The following is an 11,509-nucleotide window of genomic DNA, read 5'->3' on the forward strand; positions in this document are numbered from 1 at the left end:
CGTTCTATACAGCTGCATCATCAGACTCCAGCTTTTATACTCTATACCCCGTCCTATAAAGGCAAGCATACCATATGCCTTCTTCACCACCTTCTCCACCTGTGTTGCCACCTTCAAGGATTTGTGGACTTGCACACCTAGGTCCCTCTGTGTTTCTATACTCCTGATGGCTCTGCCATTTATTGTATAACTCCTCCCGACATTATTTCTTCCAAAACGCATCACTTCGCATTTATCTGGATTAAACTCCATCTGCCACCTCTCCGCCCAATTTTCCAGCCTATCTATATCCTGCTGTATTGCCCGACAATGCTCTTCGCTATCCGCAAGTCCAGCCATCTTCGTGTCATCCGCAAACTTGCTGATTACACCAGTTACACCTTCTTCCAAATCATTTATATATATCACAAATAGCAGAGGTCCCAGTACAGAGCCCTGCGGAACACCACTGGTCACAGACCTCCAGCCGGAAAAAGACCCTTCGACCACTACCCTCTGTCTCCTATGGCCAAGCCAGTTCTCCACCCATCTAGCCACTTCTCCTTGTATCCCATGAGCCTTAACCTTCTTAACCAACCTGCCATGTGGGACTTTGTCAAATGCCTTACTGAAATCCATATAGACGACATCCACGGCCCTTCCTTCATCAACCGTTTTTGTCACTTCCTCAAAAAACTCCACCAAATTTGTAAGGCACGACCTCCCTCTTACAAAACCATGCTGTCTGTCACTAATGAGATTGTTCCGTTCTACATGCACATACATCCTGTCTCTAAGAATCCTCTCCAACAACTTCCCTACCACGGACGTCAAGCTCACCGGCCTATAATTTCCTGCTACCCTTCTTAAACAACGGGACCACATTCGCTATCCTCCAATCCTCAGGGACCTCACCCGTGTCCAAAGAAGCGACAAAGATTTCTGTCAGAGGCCCAGCAATTTCATCTCTCGTCTCCCTGAGCAGTCGAGGATAGATGCCATCAGGCCCTGGGGCTTTGTCAGTTTTAATGTTCCCTAAAAAACCTAACACTTCCTCTCTTGTAATGGAGATTTTCTCTAACGGGTCAACACCTCCCTCCGAGACACTCCCGGTTAACACGCCCCTCTCCTTCGTGAATACCAATGCAAAGTATACATTTAGGATCTCCCCTATTCCCTTGGGTTCTAAGCATAATTCCCCTCCTCTGTCCCTGAGAGGTCCGATTTTCTCCCTGACAACTCTTTTGTTCCTAACGTATGAATAGAATGCCTTAGGATTCTCCTTAATCCTGCCTGCCAAGAACATCTCGTGACCTCTTTTTGCCCTTCTAACTCCCCGTTTGAGTTCTTTCCTACTCTCTCTGTATTCCTCCAGAGCTCCATCTGTCTTCTGTTGCCTGGACTTAACGTACGCCTCCCTTTTCATTTTAATCAGATCCTCAATTCCCCTGGTTATCCACGGCTCTCGAATCCTACCTTTCCTATCTTTCCTTTTTACAGGCACATGCCTATCCTGCAGCCTTATCAATAGTTCCTTAAAAGACTCCCACATGCCAGACGCGGACTTACCCTCGAACATCCTCTCCCAATCAACATCCACCAATTCCTGCCTAATCCGGCTATAGTTAGCCTTCCCCCAATTTAGCACCCTGTCCGTAGGACAGCACTCATCCTTGTCCATTACTATCCTAAAGTTAACAGAGTTGTGGTCACTATTTGCCACATGTTCCCCTACCGAAACTTTGACGACCTGACCGGGCTCATTTCCCAGAACTAGGTCCAGTATAGCCCCCTCTCTAGTCGGGCTATCTACATACTGTTCCAAAGAACCTTCCAGTACGCATTTTACAAATTCCTCCCCGTCCGGACCCCCAGCTCTAAGCACTTTCCAGTCTGTGCCAGGGAAATTAAAGTCCCCCACTACAACAACCCTATTTTTTCTGCACCTATCCAGAATCTCCTGACATATCCTTTCCTCCACTTCCCGTGGGCTGTTGGGTGGTCTGTAGTACCCCCCAGCATAGTGACTGCACCCTTCCTGTTTCTGAGTTCCACCCACAGCGACTCAGTACATGACCCCTCTAAGTTGTCTACCCTCTGCACCGCGGTAATATGCTCCTTAACTAATATCGCTACTCCCCCACCTTTTTTAGCCCCTCCTCTGTCTCGCCTAAAATACTTATACCCCGGAATATTCAGCTGCCAGTCCTGTCCTTCTTTTAACCAAGTTTCCGTCACCGCAACCACATCCAAATTCCGCATAAGCATTAAGGCCCTAAGTTCGTCTGTTTTACCCGTTACGCTCCTCGCATTGAAGCAGATGCACTCCAGACCTCCAGGCCCACTCAGGTCATCCTCCTCCAGAGTGCTCCTCTTCTTAGCTAGCCTTGCCCTGGCCCCCAGCTCAACCCCAGCCTCAGTATTTACTGACCTACTGTTTTGTTCCCCACCCCCCTGCCACACTAGTTTAAATCCTGCCGAAACACTCCAGCAAAACTCCCAGCCAGGATATTTGCTCCCTTCCAGTTAAGGTGTAACCCATCCTTTCTGTACAGTTGCCATCCTGACTTGAAGATTTCCCAGTCATCTATGAATTAAAAACCCTCCCTCTTGCACCAGTCCTTTAGCCACGCGTTCAACTGTAGAATCTCCCTGTTCCGAGCCTCACTTGCACTAGACACCGGGAGCAGTCCAGAGATTGCTACCCTGGAGGCCTTACTTTTTAGCTTAGCACCCAACTCCCTGAATTTCTCTCGTATGACCCCCCTGCTCTTCCTACCTACATCATTTTCACCAATGTGTATAATCACATCCGTTTGACTACCTTCCTTTTTAAATATGCTTCCTACCCTCTCGGAGACATCCAGTACCCCGGCACCAGGGAGGCAGACTACCATCCTGGATTCTCGTTCACTCCCACAGAACCGCCTGTGGTTGGCTCTCAACTGCCCTCCAAGGGCAACTAGGGATGGGCAATAAATGTTGGCCCAGCCAGCGACGCCCGTGTCCCACAAATGAATAAAAAACAGGGAATGGCCCATGTTCTTTTTACATAGATACAGGATGATGACCTATTAGGGACAGAGGCCTCAGAAACCTGCTCTTACACTTTCAAACTTAAGGATCCTGGGGCTAGAACTCTCCTCCTCCTCTTGGCTTTTTAATTTTTCTTTTATAGGATGTGGGTGTTGCTGGCTAGACCATCTCTTATTGCCCTCAAGAAAGTAGGTGGTGAGCCGCCATCTTGAACCGCTGCAGTCCCTGTGGTGTAGGTACACCCACAGTGCTGTTAGGGAGGGACTTCCAGGATTTTGACCCAGTGACAGTGAAGGAACAGCCGATATATTTCCAAGTCAGGATGGTGAGTGGCTTGGAGAGGAACTTGCAGGTGGCGGAGTTCCAAGATATGTGCTGCCTTTTTCCTTCTAGATGGTAGAAGTCATGGGTTTGGAAGGTGCTGTTCATAAGTTGATAAGATATAGGAGCAGAATTAGGCCATTTGGCCCATCGGGTCTGCTCCGCCATTCAATCATGGCTGATATGCTCCTCATCCCCATTTTCCTGCCTTCTCCCCATAACCTTTCAACCCATTCCCAATTAAAAAATCTGTCTAACTCCTCCTTAATTTTACTCACTGTTCCAGCATCCGCTGCACTTTGGGGCAGCGAATTCCAGAGTTTCACAAGCCTTTGGGAGAAGTAGTTTCTCCTCAACTCTGTTTTAAATTTGCTGCCCCTTATCTTAAGACTATGACCTCTCGTCCTAGAATGCCCCACCAGCAGAAGCATCCGCTCCACGTCTACTTTATCCTGTTGAAGGAGCCTTAGGTGAGTTGCTGCAGAGCATCTTACAGATGGTACACACGGCTGCCACTCGGTGGAGGAGAGTGAGAGTGTTGAAGGTGGTAGATGTGATGCCAATCAAGTGGACCACTTTGTCCTGGATGGTGTCGTGTTTCTTGCGTGAAGTTGGAGCCGGACTCATCCGGGCAAGTGGGGAGTATTCCATTACACTCCTGACTTGTACCCTGTAGATGGTGGACAGATATTGGGGGAGTCAGAAGGTGAGTTACTCCCCGCAGAGTTCCCAGCATCTGACCTGCATTTGTAACCACAATATTTCTATTCCACCAGGACCTCAAAACAATGCATCCAAAACTTGTGCGTTTTGAACCTCAGTCTGAGCCGTTCTGCAAAATGGTGCCAGCCAGAGTTCCCCACACCTCCAGTGGAAGTGGACTCGAGGAGACACATGTTCTGCTCCACGGAAACAGAATCTCATCTGGACTTGAGCCGTCCGCTTAGCGGCTCTGGACCGGCTGAGATTGCGGTAATTAGCAATTAGGTCCAAGAATGGGCGTTAAATCTGGAGTTTCAAATAGACTATTCTTATTTGCAGAATATTCATTCCGTTCCTGTGGTCCAGACAAGTCCTGGAGAATTGTGAGTTGTAAACATGTGAAATTTATTTTCAAGTTTTGTGGCTGAGGCAGAAAGGATGTTAACCCAACTGGACAGAGGGACAAAGGAAGTGGGATCAAGGAAATATCGAATTTTACATACATGATGGCACGGGTGGCACAGTGGATAGCACTGCCGTCTCACTGCGCCAGGGGCCCGGGTTCGATTCCCGACTTCGGTCACTGTCTGTGTGGAGTCTGCATGTTCTCCCCGTGGGTTTCTTCTGGGTGCTCTGGTTTCCCCCCACAGTCTGAAAGACGTAGTTAGATGGAATGGCCATGCTAAATTAACCCTTAGTGTCAGGGGATTAGCAGGGTAAAGACATGGGGTTGCAGGGATAGGGCCTGGGATTGTTGTCAGTGTTGACTCGAATGGCCTCTTTCTGCACTGTAGGATTCGATGATGAGGAGGCCATTCAGTCCATCATGCCTGTTGCCTGCTCTTCATATCAGTGATCCAATGAGAAGACGGTGGGTAAATGTGAAAAGTGCAACCGAAAGGCACCAAATGCATTGATATAGCGCCTTTCCCAATCCCAGATGTCCCAAAATGCTTTACAGTCAATACTTCTGAAGTGTATTCCCAGTATTCCGGCCAATAGTTACTTCTCAATCAACATCACTGAATCAGATTGCCTGGTTATTGTCACTTTACTGCTCCCAGCTGCGTACCTACACCACAATTTGCACAGAGCAGAGTCCCAAGGGAGGGACATACCCCACACCGAGTTTAAACAGACTTGCTCCAGATCTGGGGGATAAACTTGCCTGGTGTGTCCAAGTCGTGGAGGACATAAACATGCTTGAAGTCAACAGAGTTCTTGTGCTTCTGAGTCCCGAAGAACACGACAGCCAGGAGGTCACGGTCGCTGCTAATAATCTTACTGGTGTAAACCCTGTGGACACACTGCAAGTAGAGAGAGTCTAATCAGTCAGCAGCACTATCAACCGACCTTTGCGGAAGGATGTATTGGCCTTGGAGGGAGTACAGAGAAGGTTGACCAGGTTGATACCGGAGATGAGGGGGTGAGTTTATGAGGAGAGATTGGGTAGATTGGGCCTGTACTCGTTGGAGTTTAGAAGGCTGAGGGGAGATCTAATAGAGACATATAAGATAATGAAGGGGCTCGACAGGGTAGAGGCAGAGAGATTCTTTCCACTTAGAAAGGAAACAAGAACACAGCCTCAAAATAAGGGGGAGTCAGTTTAGGACAGAGTTGAGGAGGAACTTCTTCTCTCAGAGGGTAGGGAATCTCTGCCCATTGAAGCAGTGGAGGCTACCTTGTTAAATATGTTTAAAGTCACAGGTAGATAGATTTCTGATCAATAAGGGAATTAAGGGTTATGGGGAGCGGGCGGGTAAGTGGAACTAAACCATGATCAGATCGGCCATGATCTTATTGAATGGCGGGGCAGGCTCGAGGGGCTAGATGGCCTACTCCTGCTCCTATTTCTTATGTTCTTAAAACACTCAGCACACGCAGACACGGGGAGAACTCCACACAGACAGTGACCCAAGCCGGGAATCGAACCTGGGTCCCTGGCGCTGTGAAGCAGCAGTGCTAACCACTGTGCCACCGTGCCAACCACTGTGCCACCGTGCCAACCACTGTGCCACCGTGCCGTCCCTTTTGTACGGTAGATTTTCTTCGCAGTATTTTTGAAAAACATCAGGACAAATTTCAAAAACCTTTTTTGAGGTAAAAATGTGCCTTGAATGTTTTCAAGAAGAGGGACTGTGTGTGTGTGTCTCTCAGAGATGTGAGGGAGAGACAGACATCTGGTTTTATAGGACCATTAGAGTATCAGGCATAGGAACAGAAGGAGGCCATTCAGCCCATCGAGTCTGTTCCACCATTCAATGAGATCATGACTGATGTGATAATCCTCAACTCCACTTTCCCGCCTTATCCCCAAGACCCTCGATTCCCTGACTGATTAAAAATCTGTCTACCTCAGCCCTGAACATACTTAACGACTGTCACCTACAGCACTGTCACTGGTCTCCTCTTACCTGAATAGTCATGTCGAATGCTGAAGTGGCCTCACCATTCATTTCAAACATGGCCTCCGAGGCATCAATGAGGAAGACTAAGCTGTCCCTGCCTGCGTATCGAACGTCCTCTGAAACATAAATCAACACGTCACAACCTTAACTGATAGAAAAGAGCGGCCAGTGACAAAACTGAGTAATCGCAGCTTGTGATCATTCTCCAACCACTACACGCTTCTTTGTATTAGGAGGGATTTATGGTGTTTGTAACAGCTGGACATCTCTGTGAGTGGATGTAATACATTCTCTTTTGTAAAAAAAAATTGATAGCTGTGGCTCAACGACCTTCTAAACGACCTGCTAGAACTGCAGTGACATCACTCAGAGAAGGCCCCGGAAAGACTGCAGGGGTGGAGGGTGGGGGGGTGTCACTCTGGTTTGATTTGATTTATTGTCACATGGATTAGTATACAGTGAAAAGTATTGTTTCTTGCGCACATACCATTTATAGAGAAGGAAATGAGAGAGTGCAGAATGTAGTGTTACAATCATAGCTAGGGTGTAGAGAAAGATCAACTTAATGCGAGGTAGGTCCATTCAAAAGTCTGATGGTAGCAGGGGTGCACGGTGGCACAGTGGTTAGCACTACTGCTTCACAGCGCCAGGGACCCGGGTTCAATTCCAGCCTCCGGTCACTGTCTGTGTGGAGTTTGCCCGTTCTCCCCGTGGGTTTCCTCCGGGTGCTCCGGTTTCCTCCCACACTCCAATGATGTGCAGGTTAGGTTGATTGGCTATGCTAAATTGTCCCTTAGTGTCAGGGGGATTAGCAAGGTAAATATGTGGGGTTATGGGGATAGGGCCTGGGTGGGATAGTTGGCGGTGCAGACTCGATGGGCCAAATGGCCTCCTCCTGCACTGTAGGATTCTATGATTCTAAGAAACTGTTTTTGAGTCGGTTGGTACATGATCTCAGACTTTTGCATCTTTTTCCCGACGGAAGAACAAAGAACAAAGAACAAAGAACAGTACAGCACAGGAAACAGGCCCTTCGGCCCTCCAAGCCTGTGCCGCTCCTTGGTCCAACTAGACCAATCGTTTGTATCCCTCCATTCCCAGGCTGCTCATGTGACTATCCAGGTAAGTCTTAAACGATGTCAGCGTGCCTGCCTCCACCACCCTACTTGGCAGCGCATTCCAGGCCCCCACCACCCTCTGTGTAAAAAACGTCCCTCTGATGTCTGAGTTATACCTCGCCCCTCTCAGCTTGAGCCCGTGACCCCTCGTGATCGTCACCTCCGACCTGGGAAAAAGCTTCCCACTGTTCACCCTATCTATACCCTTCATAATCTTGTATACCTCTATTAGATCTCCCCTCATTCTCCGTCTTTCCAAGGAGAACAACCCCAGTCTACCCAATCTCTCCTCATAGCTAAGACCCTCCATACCAGGCAACATCCTGGTAGGTGGAAGAGAGAATGTCCAGGGTGTGTGGGGTCCTTGATTGTGCTGGCTGCTTTGCCAAGGCAGCAGGAAGTGTAGACAGAGTCAATGGATGGCAGGCTGGTTTGTGTGATGGATTGGGCTACCTTCACGACCTTTTGTAGTTCCTTGCAGTCTTGGGCAGAGCAGGAGCCACGCCAAGCTGTGATACAACCAGAAAGAATGCTTTCTATCTTGCATCTGTAAAAGTTGGTGAGAGTCGTGGCGGACATACGACTCTCACCAACTTCTACAGATGCATCATCGAAAGCATTCTTCCAGTTGTATTTCCTTAGTCTCCTCAGAAAATAGAGGCGTTGGTGGGTTTCTTAATGATAGCGTTTTACTCATCTCATAAAATCAAATAACTGGGGATGCTGGAAATCTGAAATAAAAATGGAAAATGCTGGAAAAATTCAGCAGGTCTGGCAGTGTCTGTGGAGAGAGAAAGGATTCAGATCTTTCTGAAGTTGTGGCTGAGTCACATGGGAGGAATACCTTCACGGTGCCACCTGTCATGAAGCTGGAAATGTGTTTGCAAAAATTGAATTAAGAAAGACTTGGAAGTACTGTGAACTGTCAGGGAGATAGTGTTAAACTTGAAGAGGACAAAGACGGGGCTGATGGAATGGACAAGTATCAGATTAAATGTAATGCTGAGAAACGCGAAATGATTCGGCACGATAGCACAGTGGTTAGCACTGCTGCTTCACAGCTCCAGGGACCTGGGTTCGATTCCCGGCTTGGGTCACGGTCTGTGTGGAGTTTGCACATTCTCCTCGTGTCTGCGTGGGTTTCCTCCGGGTGCTCCGGTTTCCTCCCACAGTCCAAAGATGTGCGGGTTAGGTTGATTGGCCATGCTAAAAATTGCCCTTAGTGTCCTGAGATGCGTAGGTTAGAGGGATTAGTGGGTAAATATGTAGGGATATGGGGGTAGGGCCTGGGTGGGATTGTGGTCGGTGCAGACTCGATGGGCCGAATAGCCTCTTTCTGATTCATTTTGGGAGGAAGAATGCATAGGACACAATATAAAATAAAACAAACAATTCTAAAGTGGGTGCTGGAGCAGAGAGACCTGGGTGTATATGTGCATAAATCACTGAAGGTGGCAGGACAAGTTGAGAAAGTGGATAAAAAGGCACATGGGATCTTGGACTTTATAAATAACAGCACAGAGTACAACAGCAAGGGAGTGAAAATGAATTTTTACAAAACACTGGTCCAGCATCAACTGGAGTATTGCGTCCAATTCTGGAGATTGCAATTTAGGAAAGATATGACGGTTTCAGAAAAGGTCCAGGTGGTTCCAGGGATGAGGGACTTCAGTTATGTGGATAGATTGGAGAAGTTGGAACTGTTTTCCTTGGAAAAGTTCAAAATCACGAGGAATCTGGACAGAGTCAAGAGGGAGAAACTGTTCCCATTGGTGGAAGGATCAAGAACCAGAGGACCAATGCACCTAACCAGCACATCTTTCCGGAGGAAACTGGAGCACCTGGAGGAAACCCACACAGACACGGGGAGAATGTGCAGACTCCGCATAGTCACCCAAGCCGAGAGTCAAACACGGATCCCTGGTGCTGTGAGGGAGTAGTGCTAACTACTGTGCCACCCTATATAACATCTGGGGGAAGCACTGGTGAGTACTGTTCTGTCACTCATTGAGGCTATGGTTTCAGGTCAGGGTTAGAATTATCAAAACGTGCGCAGTGTGTTGTACTTAAACATAATAAACAGGAACAGGAATGCTCCACCATTCAATAAGATCACGGCTGATTTGATTGTGGCCTTAACTCCACTTCCCTGCCTGTTTCCCTCTCCTATCAAAAACCCGTCTCATCAGCCTCGAATGTTCTTATTATCGAGAGGTGTACAGCATGTTAGAATCGTAGAATCCTACAGTGCAGAAGGAGGCCATTTGGCCCATCAGGTCAAGGGTCGGGTTCTGAAGACTGTGGAGGAACAGAGAGATCTTGGGGTCCATATCCACAGATCTCTGAAGGTTGCCTCTCAAGTGGATAGAGCTGTGAAGAAGGCCTACAGTGTGTTAGCTTTTATTAACAGGGGTTTAAGAGCCGTGGGGTTATGCTGCAACTGTACAGGACCTTGGTGAGACCACATTTGGAATATTGTGTGCAGTTCTGGTCACCTCACTATAAGAAGGATGTGGAAGCGCTGGAAAGTGTGCAAAGGAGATTTACCAGGAAGCTGCCTGGTTTGGAGGGTAGGTCTTATGAGGAAAGGTTGAGGGAGCTAGGGCTGTTCTCTCTGGAGTGGAGGAGGTTGAGGGGAGACTTAATAGAGGTTTATAAAATGATGAAGGGGATAGATAGAGTGAACGTTCAAAGACTATTTCCTCGGGTGGATGGAGCTATTACAAGGGGGCATAAATATAGGGTTCATGGTGGGAGATATAGGAAGGATGTCCGAGGTAGGTTCTTTACTCAGAGAGTGGTTGGGGTGTGGAATGGCCTGCAGTGAGAGTGGAGTCAGACACTTTAGGAACATTTAAGCGGTTATTGGATAGACACATGGAGCGCACCAGGATGATAGGGAGTGGGATAGCTTGATCTTGGTTTCAGATAAAGCTCGGCACAACATCGTGGGCCGAAGGGCCTGTTCTGTGCTGTACTGTTCTATGTTAGAACATAAGAAATAGGAGCAGGAGTAGGCCATCTAGCCCCTCGAGCCTGCCCCGCCATTCAATAAGATCATGGCTGATCTGACGTGGATCAGTACCACTTACCCGCCTGATCCCCATAACCCTTAATTCCCTTACCGATCAGGAACCCATCCATCCGCGCTTTAAACATATTCAGCGAGGTAGCCTCCACCACCTCAGTGGGCAGAGAATTCCTTGTTCTATCAAGTCTGCTCTGACCACAATCCCACCAGGCCCTATCCCCATGCAATTACCTTAACTAGCCCCCCTGACACTGAGGTGCAATTTAGCATGGACAATACATCTAACTCGCACATCTTTGGACTGTGGGAGGAAACCAGAGGACCCAGAGGAAACCCACACAGACACGGGGGGAATGTGCAAACTCTACACAGACAGTGACCAAAGCCGGGAATTGAACCCGGGTCCCTGGCGCTGTGAGGCAGCAGTGCTAACCACTGTGCCACCGTGCCGTTGTAAACCTAGGGTTCACATTTGACCTACCTTCGTTTTCCTCTGCCTCCTCTGGATCCTCCTCATCTTCATTCCGAAAGTGTGACTGCCAATCCGCCATATCGGCTGTGGAGGAAGTGCCAACTCCCCTGTCAGGTAGAAGTACAAGGGACAACATTAACCAAAGGAGACATTCCTGGATCATGGGATTAGCCCAGAGAAGTGACAGAGACAAGGTGGCAGAATAATTCAGTCACTTTGGACTCAAACAGATTTAAAAACAAAACAGTGCCTTGATTGGTTTCACTTCTTCAAGGGCATACAGCTCTCTCAATCGGAGCTAGTGTAGACCATTCGGCCCCTCAAGCCTGTCCTGCCATTCAATAAGATCATGACTAATCATCTACCTCAACTCCACCTCCCTGCATTATCCCCATCTCCTTTGGCACCCAAAGTTCTATTGATTTCTGCCTGGACTATGCTC

The 11,509-nt window shown here is 48.2% G+C and overlaps 1 protein-coding gene across 2 annotated transcripts in view; it reads right to left on the reverse strand.

Moving 5' to 3' along the window:
* The window catches only part of LOC144486465 (X-ray repair cross-complementing protein 5-like), a 39,536-nt gene extending 28,334 nt beyond the window's left edge, over nucleotides 1-11,202 (reverse strand). Inside the window, exons 1-3 of one of the 2 annotated variants that reach the window (XM_078204499.1) lie at nucleotides 11,077-11,202; nucleotides 6,453-6,562; nucleotides 5,207-5,345 (exon numbers count right to left, since the gene is read on the reverse strand). In XM_078204499.1, the coding sequence (XP_078060625.1) occupies nucleotides 5,207-5,345; nucleotides 6,453-6,562; nucleotides 11,077-11,146 (319 nt within the window). In that variant the 5' untranslated portion in view covers nucleotides 11,147-11,202. Of the gene's footprint in view, nucleotides 1-5,206; nucleotides 5,346-6,452; nucleotides 6,563-11,065 lie in introns of both variants that reach the window. The other variant, XM_078204500.1, reaches the window with a different exon arrangement.
* Nucleotides 11,203-11,509: the final 307 nt, after the last annotated feature.

This window comes from Mustelus asterias, unplaced genomic scaffold (genome assembly GCF_964213995.1).
Source record: "Mustelus asterias unplaced genomic scaffold, sMusAst1.hap1.1 HAP1_SCAFFOLD_350, whole genome shotgun sequence".
Taxonomy (NCBI): domain Eukaryota; kingdom Metazoa; phylum Chordata; class Chondrichthyes; order Carcharhiniformes; family Triakidae; genus Mustelus; species Mustelus asterias.